The sequence below is a fragment of the Capricornis sumatraensis genome, chromosome 21, assembly GCF_032405125.1.
Source record: "Capricornis sumatraensis isolate serow.1 chromosome 21, serow.2, whole genome shotgun sequence".
Taxonomy (NCBI): domain Eukaryota; kingdom Metazoa; phylum Chordata; class Mammalia; order Artiodactyla; family Bovidae; genus Capricornis; species Capricornis sumatraensis.
This window is the reverse complement of record NC_091089.1, coordinates 3,147,890-3,165,536: the sequence shown is the minus strand read 5'-3', so window position 1 is coordinate 3,165,536 and position 17,647 is coordinate 3,147,890. Positions and strand designations below refer to the sequence as shown.

The 17,647-nt window shown below is 56.1% G+C and overlaps 1 protein-coding gene across 3 annotated transcripts in view; it reads right to left on the bottom strand.

Annotated features, from left to right (window-relative positions):
- Window positions 1-562: 562 nt before the first annotated feature.
- SLC66A2 (solute carrier family 66 member 2) overlaps window positions 563-17,647 on the bottom strand; it is a 41,113-nt gene continuing 24,028 nt past the window's right edge. For 2 of the 3 annotated variants that reach the window (XM_068993758.1, XM_068993759.1), the window contains 2 exons: window positions 15,091-15,307; window positions 563-1,994 (listed from right to left, as the gene is read on the bottom strand). In XM_068993758.1, the coding sequence (XP_068849859.1) occupies window positions 1,787-1,994; window positions 15,091-15,307 (425 nt within the window). In that variant the 3' untranslated portion in view covers window positions 563-1,786. The remainder of the gene's footprint in view (window positions 1,995-15,090; window positions 15,308-17,647) is intronic. The other variant, XM_068993760.1, reaches the window with a different exon arrangement.

The window sequence follows — 17,647 nt, the reverse complement described above, 5'->3', positions numbered from 1 at the left end:
TCACAGGCCAGCACTGTCCCCAGGGATCTGAGGGGCGACTCTGGTGTCACACGTCAGCAGTTTCCCCCAAGGATCTGAGGGGCGACCCTGGTGTCACAGGCAGCGCTGTCCCCAGGGATCTTAGGGGCGACCCTGGTGTCACACGTCAGCACTTTCCCCCAGGGATCTGAGGGGCGACCCTGGTGTCACAGGCAGCGCTGTCCCCAGGGATCTTAGGGGTGACCCTGGTGTCACACGTCAGCACTTTCCCCCAGGGATCTGAGGGGCGACCCCAGTGTCATAGGCAGTGCTGTCCCCAGGGATCTGAGGGGCGACCCTGGTGTCACAGGCCGCACTGTCCCCCAGGGATCTGAGGGGCGACCCCGGTGTCATAGGCCAGTCCTCTCCTCCAGGGCAGGGTGCTGGCCCAGCACTTCCCTGGGATCCCCTGAGGTGAAGGACAGATGGGCCCTTGACTCTGCCCTGGGCTGTGTTCCAGCTCCACTCACAAGGCCACACTGGATCCACAGCAGTTTATTGAGTTAAAGTCACCCTGACAGGACCACAGGGCTCTCACAAGGGGCACGCACGGCACCGCCACACCCGGTGACAGACATCTCCTTTCATTTTAAAAAATAAACATTTTCAGAGCATTTTGCAGGCCAGAGAGCTGCACGGGATCCTCAAACATTCAGGAGCTTTTGAGGAAAAGTCAGGAGGAGGAGACGGCTACGCATGCCTTCCACCAACCACACAAACGCGGGTGCTTTGGTAGCAGCCCAGGGAACGTGGACGCCACAGGCCCTCCGCCCAGCAGGAGGGGAAGTGCCTGTGGGAAGCCTGCAGAAGTGTCTAGAACACTCGCCTGGGAGGCTGAGATGCCTGTGTAGACTGAAGAGGGCCAATGTCAGACACAGCAGACGCAGAGGGCTGCGCAGAAGGTGGGGGCAGCAGCGGGGCCTCTGCACAGCATTGAGAAGCCTGCCCTGCCGCCCCCTGCCCTGACCCACAGGCGCCTCCAGGCCTGGAAGACGGACGCCTTGGGCTGTGTCTGCAAGGGCACGATTCCCAGAGGGAAGGGATGCCTGGGGCAGCCCAACCCCGGACCTGGGCCCCCAGCCTTCCTGGGTGCGCCTTGGGCCCACCAGCACCCAGGCTCCCCTCCCAACACCCCGGGCCCACACCAGCCACAGCCTGGCCAGACGCATTGAGTCCACAGAAGCCTCACCAGAAGGGGCTGGTGGAGTAGCAAGGCCACCAGGGCCTGGAAAGGTGCCAACCTGGAGTGAGGAAGCCGGAGCCCTGCGTCCCACATGGCTGAGCCCGACGCTGCGGTGCATCACCCCAGCCGGCCTGAGACCGCAGGCCCCTCGGGCAGGGACCCGGGCTCCCCGATGCTGTTTCTCACTCCCACCTCGTCTCGCCCCTCCTGAGACCCCCTGGCCTGGCTGCAAGCCCTCCCACCTGCCACATCAGGGCCCCGGGGCCCGAGACCTGGAGGTTCCCAGAGGTCCCGGGTCCCGTGGGGCGCCCCAGGTTCCCCAGTTGTGTCCTGAGCTGAAGTGGAAGGGAGGCCTGCTTTCCGTTAGCTTGAGAGTGCAGCAGCCCCACCTGGGGAGACCTGCTTGTGGAGTCCTGGGTGGCAGAGCGCAGCGTTGGCCCCCAGGCCCCGCCATACCCAAGAGCCAGAGGCCAGGCGAGTCTCCCACGGCCGGGCCTATCTTGGGGCTGCGGTGCCCACTGCCCATGTGGGGCACAGGTGGCCGGGCCAGAAGCCCTGGTCCCGCGTCCTCATCCTCTGGCCACCTCAGAGGGCCTTGGCACTGGCGGGGTGGGCCGCATGGGGGGCTGGCTTCAGAGGGTAGCGGGTGAACACGTAGGCCTGCCCCAGGATGGCCAGGTCCACCAGTACCTGCAGCAGCCCACACACTGAGAACTGCAGGGGCGCCCCGTTCAGCAGGAAGTAGGCCGTCTTGAAGGTGTCACCACTCGTCCACATGAGGACCATCTTGATGCTGCAGAGACACAGAAGCGGTCAGGGGTCACAGACTGGGGTCAGGGGTCATAGATCAGGGTCAGGGGACTTAACCCAGGGGTCAGTCCGGGGACATGCCAGACTCTGGCCCACCCTCCTGTCCTGGCCGTGAAGCCACCACATGCATGGCCGCAGGGACAGGAAGGCCCTCGAGCAGGAGAAGCCTCAGGTCTGTGGGGCAGAGAAGGGCGCCGCAGGGCCAAGCTCACGTGGGCTCACAAATGTCCCGTCCTGGCTGCAGGCACAGCACGTGTGTGGCCCTCAGGTGACATGCGATGGCCTCAGGCAGGAGAGGCCCGTCACACCATGTCCCACAAGGCAAGCTCGCAGCACGAGAACTGGCCTGGGGGGCAGCCCTCTGCCCCCGACACCTGCACCCAGGGCACTGAGCAGGAGACCAGGGGCCTCTTTTGGGAACTCCTGGCTCAGCCAGGCTCCTCGCTCCAAAGATAGCCTGACGGTAATCCCCTTCTGGTCATCGATGGCACGCCCAGAGTCTCAGACCAGTCCTTGGAGCAGAGAGGGGTCCCGCGTCACCGACCGCTCGTGTCTGCACACACCTCTCCACGTCTAACACCTGGCCGGCCAGGTAGCATGCGCCAGCACACTGTTTCCCTGCATAAAATGTTTAAATCAGACCCATTTCCACAGCAGGCGAACCTTATGTGGCTGATTAAGCCAGGCCACAGTTTGTGGGGGCAGCTGCCTCTCGGCTGTGAGGACCCCAGGGATAGGATGAAGGTCTGAGCCGTCTATGCTGAGGGCAGGGCAGGCACTCCGTGCTCCTGAGGTGGCCCCATCCACCTGGGGCTGGGAGGCCTCTGACCCCAGGCCGGTTCTCACCAGTAAAGCCAGGCAAGGGGCTGTGACCCGTGTCCAGGGTAGTGATCCCCAAATCCCCAGCTCTGTCCACTGGAGCATCAGACGGACCACACAGAAGCAGGGCAGAAAGTGGACAGTTCCCCCAACCTGCACTCTCGAAAGCTGGAGCTTCCAGGACCCTTACTCAGGAGAATGGTTCAGGCTGAGGCTCCAAGCCCGGCCCCCATCCACCCTATGTCCCGGCGTCTGCGTCCAAGCAGCCCTGCGACTCTTGCTGGCTTACCGTGTGGGCTCACATGGTGTTTAAAGACTTTGGTTCTTAGTTAGCTGATATAACTCTGCATTTAAACAGCAGGATCACTATACATCACCAGTCCTTTTTCTCTGGCTGCTTTCACCATTTGACTTTGGTTTCACAGTCTGTGACAGAATGCACGTTTGGGACTTGCTGAGTACCTTAAAATCCATACATGGATCTTGCACTAAATTTGGGAAGTTTTCAGACATCATTTCTTCAACTCTTCTGTGCCACTCTCGCCTCTCCTGGTCTCAGGTGACACAAACGTTAGACATCTTGCTGCTGTCCCTGAGTCTGTTCTTTTTTTTCCCCTATTTTTTTTCCTGTTGTTCAGAATGATTTGTATCAATCCTCAAGTTCATTAATTTGTGCTCTGTCATCTCCATTCTACTAATGAAGTATGTTTTCTGTTCAGCTACTGTATTTTTCAATTTAAAAATTTTGAGTTACTTTTCTCATAGCTTTTATTTCTCCCTTGTGATGGTCCATCTTTGCACTGATTTCAGGAGTATCTGCTATTGCTCTTTAGAGAATAGTTACACCAGTGCCTTTAAGATATGGTAACTCCAGTCTCTGTGTCAATTCTTTTGTTGTCTGTGGTCTTTTCTTTTGAGAGTTGTTGAGATTTTCCTAATCTTCATGGTGAGTAATTTTGGTTAACATCCTGGAGATTTTTAACACTAAGTAAGGAGACTCTGTCTTACTGCAATCCTGTGGAGAATGTTTTTTTTGTTGTTGTTCCAGCAGGAAACTGACATGGTTAAGTTCGAGCTGCACACTGTGGCTGTTATTTGGGGACTATGGCTGAATTCAGTTGTTTCCAAAACCACTCAGATCTGCACAGCATGGCCAGCAATCAGTGGCCAGCATGGGACTTGGGTGGCGGTCTGCCCCAAAGGTCCTGGGGGAACCCCTTTCCACGCCCTAGACAGAAAGCTTTCTGCCCTGTGCACCCTTCTGGGCTTGGGGCTGTGTAGGAGTCCAGAATGACAGATGTGGGAAAACAAGATGCGTCCTGTCATTCATGTAATGCGTCCTCCCACAGTCCGCCCGGTCCTGTACCCAGGACTGCTCCACCCATCCGGTCCAGTCTGTAGGTGCACCCAAGGGAGACATGGGCCCGGCATGAAAAGACCCGAGGTTGGTAGTCAGGGGAGCATCCATCCTGAGTGTACTGGCCTCTGCTGACTGATCCCTGTGGATGAGACCTACTGGGCCCTGGACAGAGGCTGAGGACTGGGAGGGAGGGTGTCTTGTTGCTGTCCTCTCTTCTATGTGGCATCTTTCCCCACAAACTTGTGCCCCTCTCTCCATCTGAATTCTGTCCTGCTCTGGAGCACCAACTCAGAATTTGAGAGTGAAGTAGTAGTGTGCCAAGTGGCCTGCAGGTGACTCTACATCATGGACACGGAGGGGACTGGATGGGACCACCCACAGCGGTGTCTGGAAGGAACAGCAGGTGGGGGGCGGGCGCACAGGGGCTGCCTGGCAGCGGCAGACCAGAGCGGCAGAGATGCTGGCCTGCCAGCGAGGCTACTCACAGCTCTCCAGCTCAGAGCACTTCCATTTCAAAGGAAACCCACCCCCACAGAGCAAGCATTTCCAGGAGAAGCTCTGACAAGCAAGCCCAATTTCTGCAAACAGCTGTGAAGATGGGAAGAGAACTAACGTCGTAAATCAGCCTAGTTTCATTCTACAGCGCTAAGAGCCAAGGCACAGTCTCCCCTAGAGACACCAGAACTTAGCAGGAGACCCAAGGACCCTCCCTCCCAAAACAGACACCACGTGGTGGCCTGTGCAGTGCCCCGTTTAGAGGGGAGATGCTGAGGCACAGACAGGTTGGGTTACTCACCCAAGGACACACAGCAAATGCCTCGCAGGGTGGGAAGGCCGCAGAGGGGTGGCAGAAGGCACAGCTGAGCCCGTCCCAGCTGGTGTCCCTCTGGGCCTGAAAGCCCAGGTGCACCTTTGCCCTAGCAAGCGGAGACGTGTGGGCAACGCCAAGAGCTGGGCTCTGCCTGACACACACACACATTTTTAGGTGCCCAGATGCCTCTCCTGGCCTTGGCCCTCAGTTGGCTCTCGCCCCAGAAGCAGGAATCCGACAGCCTTCTGAGGCCCCACGACCAGCCCCGCGTGTTGAGGGCTCAAGGCAAATGTTTAATCAAACTGTTCCTCCCAGTCCAAGTACCACCCTGAGCTGCGGGAGCCCACGTGCCAGGAGTGGACACTTGACGTACAAGCTCATGTTCCGAGCCCCCTGGTCACCCTGGACCCTGCCCCCTGTGGGCATGTGCACAGGCCCAGACCCCGTCTCCCCCACGGGGTCAGGTCACCTGTTACCCTCAACAGCTTTCAGGTGGGCCAGCCGTGAGGCCCAATTACCACCATCCAGCAGGCCAGGGACGTCCTAGTGTGTATCAAGGCCGGAGTGTGCCCACTGCACATGGCGGGGTCTCTAGGAAGACCCCGCCTCGACTGAGGGCTGCCAGTCCGGGCTTCGGACAGCACAGGGAGCCCAGGGCACGGAGGAGCTGTGGGAGCTGGTCTGCGCAGGCGGAGACTGTCCCCAGGCTGCATTCTTCAGCTGGGGGTGGGCAGGGTGGGTGGCTTGGGAGCTGATTCCTTTCCCTCGGTTCCTCCTCACCCTGGCCCCAACTCCAGCTGCTGCGTCCTGTGCCTGATCTTCCCCACGAGTTTAATCCAGGATCCCGTTACTTCATTCTTGGCACCAGCTTTTTTCCTCCGAAACCGAGCAGCCCGACGACTATTCCTAAAATACTTCTCACCTCACCCTTGCCCCGGCCAGCCACCCAGAACGCCTCTCCCCAGCCAGCGCCCACGCAGCACGAGCCTCACTCCTGCACTGGCCTCGCTGGCGCCCACGTGCGTCCCTGCCGCTCCTCACTCCCACCTCCGAGCCCGCGCCCACACCTCCCTCCTTCCCGCCCATCCAATCGCTACTGCTACTGCTAAGTCACTTCAGTCGTGTCCGACTCTGTGCCACCCCACAGACGGAAGCCCACCAGGCTCCCCCGTCCCTGAGATTCTCCAAGCAAGAACACTGGAGTGGGTTGCCATTTCCTTCTCCAGTGCATGAAAGTGAAAAGTGAAAGTGAAGTCGCTCAGTCATGTCTGACCCTCAGCAACCCCATGGACTGCAGCCCACCAGGATCCTCCGTCCATGGGATTCTCCAGGCAAGAGTACTGGAGTGAGGGGCCATTGCCTTCTCCGTCCCACCCATCCAAAGCTCCCCCAAAATTCAAAGCCTACCCAGAACACAGGAGTAGGTCTCTGTGACCAAGGGTCACAAGGTTTCTTAGGTGTGACACCAAAGGCATAGCAATTAAAAAAAAAAATACACTTCATCAAAATTCAAATCTTTTGTGCTGCAGTGTGAAAAGATGGCCTGCAATGGAGAAGATGAATGCAAACCAATAAGAATATTTAAAGATCTCTACAAGTCAATAAGGAAAGCAATCAAATTTTTACATGGGCAAAAATCTGAACAGACATTTCTCTAAAGAAGATACACAAACAGCCAATAATCACAGGAAAAGGTGTTTGATGTCATCAGTCATCAGGAAAATGCAAATCAAAGCCACAGGAGACCCGACTTCACGCCCACATGGACGGCTATGATGAGAAGGTAACCAGTGCTGGTGAGGCTGTGCAAAGGCCAGAATCCTGCACCTCCAGCGGGAACGTAAAACGGTGCGGCCGCGACTCACCAGCTCCACTCCTAAGTGTGTCCAAGACAGAGGAACACATGTCCGCACAGAAACTGGCACACAGACAACACTGTTGTTCACAGCAACACTGCTCATGGTTGCCAAGAGGATGCCAAACTGCCCAGACGTCCACCAACTAAAGAGGAGATCAGCAGAGCTTGACCTGTGAGCACAGTGACTGTCACTCAGGAAGGATGGACACTGGCCGCTCACTGTGCATGGCCTTGGGAGTGTGACGGAGAGTGAAAGCAGCAGAGAGGACCATGTGCCGTGTCATTCCATTTCTCTAACGCATCCAGAACAGACAGAGCCGTGGAGACAGAAAGCAGATCAGTGGTTCTGAGGCCTGGCCGAGGCGGGGGCAGTGGAGAGTGATTGCCAGCGGGCACGAGACTGCTTTTCAGGTGACGAAACGCCCTAAAATTAGACTGGCGATGGCTGCACAGCTCTGTGAATGCACTAAAATCCACTGGATGGGGTGCTTTAGATGGGTGATGGTGTGACAAGTTACTGCTCCATGAAGTTATCTGTCTAAGTTCCAGGGCTTTGGTTGGACTCTAATTCCAGCCCTCCTCATCTCCTGACTGGCCCCTGGGTGTGCAAGTGTGGTGTGTGCTGTGGTGGAGGTGTACCTGCGTGTGTGTGCACACTCTAATGGGCATCGTGCACGGCACCTCCACTCACGATGGCAGGCTCACCACGTGTCAAGGACGACACAGAGGACAATGGGTGGGGGGCTGGGAGTGACGCACATGTGGCCCCAGGGAGATGCCACCCTGATTCCCAAGCAGCTGAGGCCCCAGGCTTGAGGGCAGGTCTGGAGCTGGACCAGGTGAGCACTTCCCTGATGCTGGACGCTGCTGTCAAAGCCAGGAGTGTCCCGGCTGGGACAAGTCAGCAGCCAGCCCGAACTGCTGCACCCAGAAGCGTCCCCGCCTCACAATACCACACACGTGACCTCCTCCTGGGGCCCCCGCGGCCAGGGCCAGCGTTGTCTCCGAACACCCCTCCATCCACCGGCCTCCTGCCTGCCCCTGCCTCTCCCCGGTCATAACTGGATCCACCACTGGTTTTCCCCACGTTGGCCCCCTTCACCCACCCCCAGGCTCTCCAGTAATTACTTGTTGGGGAACATCTAATGCAGCAAAACGCGGAGGAAGGAGGAGGGAACTTGGCTACAAGTTGCCATTCAGGGCCGCAGTGCTAATTAGTGACCTTATCTCAAAGCTGCGTCAGTTTCTGTTACTGGTTCAGAAGCATCATTCCAATAATCGCTTAACATTCTGTAAAGGGAAATCATTCAAAAGTACCTCCTGCATTTCCTCCAAGGCAGAGGCAGCAAAAGCATGCATGTGAGTATGTATGAATATGTGTGTGCACATGTGTGAGTGTGCATGAGTGTGTGTGCACACCTGTGTGTGTGAGCGCACACCCTCTGAGCAGGTCCCCTGGGAGATGGATGAAGCTGGTCTTTGAGCAGGACCTCACAGTCCCTCCCCTCTCGCACTCTCTGATGGTCTGAGGCCGAGTGTCCCGCAGCAGATCTGAGCTGGCCTTGACCACAGGGCTTCGAGAGTTCCGAGTCCCAGCAGGTCCAGGACTGCTCCATCTTGGGGGTGAAACAGAAACCTCGCTGGGGGACACCTGAGGATGCTCAGATCAGCCCACATGGTGCAGCTGCTGGGCAGTGGGCATGGGGGCCAGGGGCAGCCATGAGCCCAAGTCCGGAGTCCAGGAGTGGACACCGGAAAGGGTGGGAGGGCTCTGGTCCTGAGCTCTGGATGGGAGAAGCCAATCTCAGGGGGCTCCTGTGTCCTCGCCAGTGGGGCTGTCCACTGGCCAGAGTGTCGCGGGCTGGGGCAGGTTCTGGTTTCAGGCTGAACCGGGCCACCACGTGCATACCCGGCACACCACCTTCTCTCCTCCAGGCCGGGGTGTGGACAGGTGAGGGGCACTTCCCTCACGACCCCACCGTCCTCACCTCTGCCTGGGAACCAGCCATCTGCCCTCCAGGAATCCAGCTGCAACGTGTCGGGGTGGACACTCAGGGAACCCCGGCCGCCACGGCTCAGGCTCCCTGAACCAACAGGCAGAGGGCGCTGGCCCCGGGGGCACAGGTCAGACCAGCCCCAGCTGCACAGGGACACCTGGTGTCTCCTGCTCAGGATCATGGAGTCGGACTCACTGCCCTTTGACTGCCAAGCCATTCTGGGTGCTGGGGACACTGCAAAGAAAGAAGGCCCCTGCCCTGGGGACAGTGCCACAACCAGACTGATAGACTTTATCAGGGACAGAGCAGAGACCGGGCTGGGGCTGAGGGAAGACCCCTGAGAGGACATGCAGAGCCCAGGTGCCTGTGAGCTGGGCTGAGAGAAGCAGATGCTGGGGCGGCCTGTTTACACAGAGGATTCAGATTTAATCCACTGTCACGTGAACATCCCATCATCTTACAGGTTCTCTTACACAGACTTCTGTGAAGAAGAACTAATGTTACAGGAAACAAAACTGCATGAGGCTCCACACCTGCACTTTTTCTCCAAGCACTCAGCTTGCTCACTCACTAAGAAAGAGGGTTGTTGTTCAGTTGTCATTTCCGACTCTCTTGAGACCCCGTGGACTGTAGCCTGCCAGGCTCCTCAGTCCCCAGGTGCTGGGTCTTTAAAAGCACACAGAGCAAGGTCACCCTGCACAGACCCCAGCTCGATGCCCAGGAGCAAGGAGCACAGCCCTGCCCTGAGCCTGGGGCCCGGGGCCCCGTCACCACCCGTTGCTGGCACAGCCCCACGTCACCTGCACCATCAGCTGGCAGGGGACGCGGGCAGCAGTGAAGGATGGCCCCAGGACCGGCCCTGCAGACCCCCCAGAGCCTGGCTGTCCTGGGCTCGCAGAACCACCCATCCTCATCACGCTGCCCCAGAGCCCGCTCTTGGGCCGGCAGCTGCCTGTTATCAGGTCAGTCTCCTTAACGAGGACGAGCGCAGTCTGGAGAGGACCCTGCACGGGCAGCCAACTGGAGCAGCGACGCCGGCCTCCTTTGCAAGCCTGGGGCCTGCTCAGGACCCGCCGGTTGACGGCTGGGCCTCCACCCCACGCGGGGCTAGCGCTGCGGGCACCTCCAGGCCTTCTCATACCCACTCAACCAGAGTGCGGGCTCCCGCTGCCTGCAGCCCCAGGGGAACTCCTCTGCCTCTGTGCCCTCACACCCGCAGCCCAACTCCTCACCCCAGCACCTGACCCCTCACCCAGCACCCCAACTCCTCACCCCAGCACCCTGACCCCTCACACAGCACCCCAACTCCTCACCCCAGCACCTGACCCATCACACAGCACCCCGACCCCTCACCCAGCACCCCAACTCCTCACCCCAGCACCTGACCCATCACACAGCACCCCAACTCCTCACCCCAGCACCCTGACCCCTCACACCAGCACCCTGACCCCTCACCACAGCAACCCAACCCCTTACCCAAGCACCCTGACCCCTTCCCCATCACCCTAACCCACTACACCCACACCGACCCCTCCCATCTGCACCCCAACCCCTCACACCCCAGCACCCCGACCCCTCACACCCACACCCCGACCCCTCATATCCCACACCCCGACCCCTCACACCAGCACCCTGACCCCTCAAACCAGCACGCCGACCCCTCACACTGACCCCTTACACTCCACACACCAACACCTCACATCCACACACCCCGACCCCTCACACCCCTCACGCTGACCCCTCACACCAGCACCCTGACCCCTCATACCCCTCACGCTGACCCCTCACACCAGCACCCTGACCCCTCACACCGACCCCTCACCCCATCACCCTGACCCATTACAACCACACCAACCCCTCACACCTGCATCCCGACCCCTCACCCCAGCACCCTGACACCTCATCCCAGCACCCCAACCCCTCACACCCCAGCACCCCGATCCCTCACACCCACACCCCGACCCCTCATATCCCACACCCCGACCCCTCACACCAGCACCCTGACCCCTCACACCAGCACCCCGACCCCTCACACCGACCTTATACCCCACACCCCGACACATCACACCCACACACCCCGACCCCTCACACCCCAGCACCCCGATCCCTCACACCCCTCAACATGACCCCTCACACCCCACACCCTGACCTCTCACGCCCCACACCCCAACCCCTCACACCCAGCACCCCAACCCCTCACACCTGCACCCACCCCCTCACACCCTTCACGCTGACCCGTCACACCAGCACCCTGACCCCTCACACCCCTCACACCCAGAAACCCCAACCCCTCACACCAGCACCCCGACCCCTCACAACCCACACCCCGACCCCTCACACCAGCACCCCGACCCCTCACACCCACACCCCACCCCTCACACCAGCACCCTGACCCCCTCATACCCCACACCCTGACCGCCTCACACCAGCACCTCAATCTCCTCACAGCCTGTGCCCCAACCCCCTCACACCAGCACCCTCAGGAGGTGGGCAGGTGGAGTCAGGTGAGCGGGCACCAGAGGAGAGGGGCTTGCGGTCACAGAGCAGAAGACCACGCTCATCCCTCATGTCCTAAAGTCAGGACCTCCTCAGACAGCACTGCCCACCCCCACACAGCTCCCCAGGCTCCCCTCCAAGTGCCAGGAACTTCTGCTTGTCCTGTCACTGAGAACAAGAAGTGGTTGCCCCCTACCCCACTGAGGCCAGAAGTGGGATGGCCACGCCTGCGGCGGCACTTCTGCAGAGCGGCCCCAACCTCTGTGGTCTGGCCAGGCATCTTTCCAACATCACCTTAGCTGGATGAGTCACTGCAGCCCCACCAGGGACGTGGTACCCACCAGGGATGTGGTACCCACTGGGGCCTTCTGCAATTTTCGCCACTGGGTACAAATTCTCTAAGAATTAGCCCAATTGGCCAGGTACCCACAGTGGTAAATTTTCCATGTTCATAAACGCATCCCCAAGGGTTCTCCTATTTCCCAAAAGTGACTTAGAGAATCAACTATTTTAATCCTTCATTAGTTCATTCAACAAATATTTACTGAACTGCTGTAATTTTCCAAACACTGTCAGATGTTGGGGAAAGAAAGGGATGGGATGCAGTCCATGTCCTCAAGGTCATCAGTCAAGTGGACGAGCTGGCAAGTTGAAACATGGTTAAGCTGTGGTTTTCCAGTAGTCGTGTACAGACGTGAGAGGTGGACCATACAGAAGACTGAGTGCCAAAGAATTGATGCTACTGTGGTGTTGGAGAAGACTCTTGAGAGTCCCTTGGACTGCAAGGAGATCCAACCAGTCAATCCTAAAGGAAATCAACCCTGAATATTCACTTAAAGGACTGATGCTGAAGCTGAAGTTCCAATACTTTGGACACCTGATGTGAAGAGCTGACTCACTGGAAAAGACCCTGATGCTGGGAAAGAGTGAAGCCAGGAGGAGAAGGGGACGACAGAGGATGAGATGGTTGGATGGCATCACTGACTCGATGGATGTGACTTTGAGCAAAGTCCAGGAGACAATGAAGAACAGGGAAGCCTGCCATGCTGCAGTCCATGGGGTCACAGAGTTGGACCTGACTTAGTGACTAAACAACAATAGGGAAAAACAATAAAATGACAATGGCTTTCTCATCAGAAGCCATGGAGACCAGAAGGAAATGGCACATTTTTCAAGGTCTAAAAGAAAAGAACTATCAAACCAGACCCTACATCAGCAGAAACATCCTTCAGATGAAAGGGTATCGAGACATTCTCAGGTGAGGGAAAAGTGAAAAAACCTGCCACCACCTGACAGCCTTAGAGGGTTGTTGTTCAGTTGTCATTTCCGACTCTCTTGAGACCCCCGTGGACTGTAGCCTGCCAGAAATTTCTCAAAGCAAGGGGAAAAAAAAAACAACAAGAAAAGGAATATTGGAGTAGGAAGGAAGACAGAATATCGTAAGCAAAAATAAATACAATAGACTTTCCCATTCCTCTTCAATTTTGTGCATTACACTGATTGAAGCAAAAATTAAAACATTATCTGATGTTCTAAATATGAATAGAGAAAATACTGAAGAAAATTATAAGTGGAGGGGAACATTTTATGTATATAATGTATAATGTATTAAATATATCATCAAAGGAGGTAAAGTTTCTACCCTGCATCCAAAGTGGTAAAATGATGACACAATTATGTGGTAAGTTATATGCATAATATATTACTTAGACAAGTCACTAAAAAATCTGTACAGAGAGACACTCACTCAAAAGCACTATAGATAAATAACCACTAAATAATAACTCCCCCTTCTCCCCTCCTCTAGGCCCTGGCAACCCATTGGGTTGTTGCTCTGTTATGAACATGGGCTTACAATATCTGTTCAAGACCATGCTTTCAATTCTCTTGGTTATACACCCATGGTTCAGTTCAGTTCAGTCGCTCAGTCATGTCCGACTCTTTGCGACCCCATGAATTGCAGCACGCCAGGCCTCCCTGTCCATCACCAACTCCCAGAGTTCACTCAAACTCACGTCCATCGAGTCAGTGATGCCATCCAGCCATCTCATCCTCTGTCATCCCCTTCTCCTCCTGCCCCCAATCCCTCCCAGCATCAGAGTCTTTTCCAATGAGTCAACTCTTCACATGAGGTGGCCAAAGTACTGGAGTTTCATCTTCAGCATCATTCCTTCCAAAGAACACCCAGGACTGATCTCCTTTAGAATGGACTGGTTGGATCTCCTTGCAGTCCAAGGGACTCTCAAGAGTCTTCTCCAACACTACAGTTCAAAAGCATCAATTCTTCGGCGCTCAGCTTTCTTCACAGTCCAACTCTCACATCCATACATGACTACTGGAAAAACCATAGCCTTAACTAGACGGACGTTTGTTGGCAAAGTAATGTCTCTGCTTTTGAATATGCCACCTAGGTTGGTTATAACTTTCGTTCCAAGGAGTAAGCGTCTTTTAATTTCATGGCTGCAGTCACCATCTGCAGTGATTTTGGAGCCCAGAAAAATAAACTCTGACATTGTTTCCACTGTTTCCCCATCTATTTCCCATGAAGTGATGGGACCAGATGCCATGATCTTAGTTTTCTGAATGTTGAGCTTTAAGCCAACTTTTTCACTCTCCATTTTCACTTTCATCAAGAGGCTTTTTAGTTCCTCTTCACTTTCTGCCATAATACCGCCTATGAATTTGACAACTCTAAGCTCATATAAGTGGAATCACATAGTATTTGTCCTTTGTGATTGGCTTAATTCCACTGAGCATCGTGTCCTCAAATTTCCCTACTGAAACCTGTGTGAGAATTCCCTTCCTGTTAAGACTGATTAATTTTCCACTGTATGGACGGACCACGTTTTGCTTATCCATTCAACCACTGATGGACACTTGGGTTGTTACTCTGTTATGAACATGGGCTTACAATATCTGTTCAAGACCATGCTTTCAATTCTCTTGGTTATACACCCAGAAGCAGAATTGCTGGGTCACATGCAGGAGACATAAGAAACTCCAGTTCAATTCCTGGGTCGGGAAGATCCCCTGGTGGAGGGCATGGCAACCCACTCCAGTATTCTTGCCTTTCAGAATCCCATGGACAGAGGAGCCTGGTGGGCTACTGTCCCTGGGGTCACAAAGAGTCAGACATGACTGAAACGACTTAGCACATAGTAGTTCTATTTTTAATATTTTGAGGAAATGCCACACTGTTTTCCACAGAAGCTGTACCATTTTGCTTCCCATGAACAGAACAGAAGAATTCCAATTTTTGCACATCCTCACTAACTCCTGCTGTTCTTCCAACAGTCACCGTTTGAATGCGTCAGAGGCAGTGTCTCTGCAGTTTTCGTTGTGTGGGTCTTTCTCCTCCTTGGTTAAGTTAATTCCTAAGCACTTTACACTTTCTGATGTTATTGCAAATAAACTATTTTTGCTTCACTGGGGAGTGCCTGGACCTTTTCCTGGTGGTGCCAAGTGGAAGGAGCTGCTGTGTTATCTCCTGCATTAAAGGGCTTGAACCTTCTGCCTTCTGGAGACATCCGTGGACCCCCACCCCATCCATGGCTCACAGTGAGCTGCCTCACAGGAGGCTCTTGGCCTCCCCTCACCTGCTGAACACAAACTCACCTGCTTGCACACCAAGAGATCAGGAGAGCAATGAGCAAACCGAAACTGCTCATGCACTGGCAGTTTTCCCAGTAGAGCTGACCACCAAGCAGCCACACCTGAACATCTGATGTCTGCCCCTACCTCATGCCCTCCGTGGACTGGTGGCGGTGGTTGCGGTAGAGCTGCGGCACACCCAGCATGGCCTCGGTCAGCACGGCCAGGAAGCCCAGGGTCTCCACAAAGAGGGCCGAGTCAATGGACAGGTAGGTGATGTAGCCCGCCACACCAGTGAAGGCCAGGACACACTGCACGTAGTCTGCAAAGCTGCTCCAGTGCCAGAAGTGGTGGGGGTCGAAGTCTAGGGCAAAAGAAACAGACGTGAACTGGGGGCGGGGTCGAGGGCGAGCTCAGCGTGAGGAGGACGCGAGTGAGGAGGGCGAGCTCAGCGTGAGGAGGACGCTGGTGAGGAGGGCGAGCTCAGCGTGAGGAGGACGGGGATGAGGAGGGCAAGATCAGTGTGAGGAGGGCGAGCTCAGCGTGAGGAGGACGCTGGTGAGGAGGGTGAGCTCAGCGTGAGGAGGACGCTGGTGAGGAGGGTGAGCTCAGCGTGAGGAGGACGCTGGTGAGGAGGGTGAGCTCAGCGTGAGGAGGACGCTGGTGAGGAGGGCGAGCTCAGTGTGAGGAGGACGCGAGTGAGGAGGGCGAGCTCAGCGTGAGGAGGACGCGAGTGAGGAGGGTGAGCTCAGCGTGAGGAGGACGCGAGTGAGGAGGGTGAGCTCAGCGTGAGGAGGCCTCGGGTGAGGAGGGCGAGCTCAGCGTGAGGAGGACGTGAGTGAGGAGGGTGAGCTCAGCGTGAGGAGGACGCGAGTGAGGAGGGTGAGCTCAGCGTGAGGAGGGCGAGGTCAGCGTGAGGAGGACATGACTGAGAGTACTCAGGTACTTGAACAAATATCTGCCCCCAGTCCAGGATGTCAGCACAAGCCTGGAGGGGAACGGTGCCCAGAGAAGAGCCTCACGTCACCCATGTCCGCCCGCCCTCCAGGGAGGGCCCCGGGGCTTCACCCTGGCTCCCCAGGCTGCGGCGCCCATGTGACTACCTCCCCTCTCTTGCTCGCTCCCTTCAGGCCATCACTGTCTCCAGTCTGCTGACCCCTGTCCCACCATGTCACAGGCAGGTTCAGCAAAGCTGTTTTAGCCAAAAACATTCATCCACACAAATGCCAGAAATGAGGCCCAGCGAAGGTCAAAGGTCACCCCGTGGTGCTCAGTGGCACCAGCACCCTTTCGAGCCCCTCCCCTCAATGAACACCGAGGACAGGACCCCTCGCTGAGTCCACCGTGACAGACATGCAGGGGAACACAGAAACCAAATAGTGGGATTAAGACGTGGGGAGAGGGCGTCCCTGGGAGGGCGAGGTGCCCAGACCTTGGCCGCCACCCGCCAAAGAGCTCAGTTACATGGCTGCCATTTGCCAAGTCTGCAAAAAGATCTATGTTTACACAAAGAAGATACAAAATTGTGTTTTATGTAACTAAACTCATTTGTGACAAAAAACACAGCCTCAGATAAATTTAAAGAATTCCTTTTGAAACATATAGTCAGATGAGCCCTCACCCACTTTCTGCCCCCAGCACAACAGACAGAGCAGCAGCCTCCCCATCAGCCTGGCACCCGCGAGGGCCCTGAGCGGGCAAGCCAGGCCACACAGGAGGAACCTCGCGCTGGCAAGATACACTGCACGTGCCAGCTCCCAGGACTCAACACTTAGGGACCTGCCTTCTCCGAAAGATTAGAGCCAAATAATTCAATTCAAGAGGGGCAACCCCAGTGGCTCAGTGGTAAAGAAGCTGCCTACAATGCAGGACACTCGTTCGATGGGAAGATCCCCTGGAGAAGGGCATGGCAACCCACTCCAGGATTCTTGCCTGGAGAATCCCATGGACAGAGGAGCCTGGCGGGCTACAGTCCATGTGGTGGCAAAGAACCTCAGCGACAAGAACATGGATCTTCTTACGGGGAGTAATTGGGATGAGTTGCAGTAATGAGCCTAATTCCTGCCGTTCAGGTTTACAGACCTTCAACCATGTGGGTCAGACTCCACACTCCAGACAATACTCAGGCATCACAGCTCTCAGATTATCACCCGACAGTCCCACCACCTGAGCACCCATTGCTGCAGCTGTGACGACGGTGTGGTCACCGCAACCACCAGCATTGCTGGGACAACCCCCAGCAGTAAACCCGACTCCAGCATGGAACCATCATTCGCCTTCCGAAGCTGAAGCACAGGCCTGCTGGAGACCACACCCAGGAACCAGCTGGCAGCCCAGGCGAGAGGGCAGGCGGAGCAGGGGGAGGCAGGAGGGGCCAGGAAGGGACATGGGTGCGGTCCCACAGCATCACCAGGCCCCGCCTCTGAGTGAGGACAGGGGGCCTAGAAACAGTTATGCAACTTGCCTACAGTTCTATGGTTAGGTGCCAAGGGACCAAATAGACATGGTTTGAATAAATAACTCAAGGCTGTTTTCTCAAAGGGTCCTAATGATTGCAATGAGACATCATCATCAATAAGCATGAATTCCAGTAAAGGAGTAAACCTGCCCAATTCAATACTCATTTGACAAACAGCACTCAAAGAACAAGATTCAGGAGGCCGGTTTGTGCCTCCAAGGCCAGCATCACTTGGTGACTGCTGCG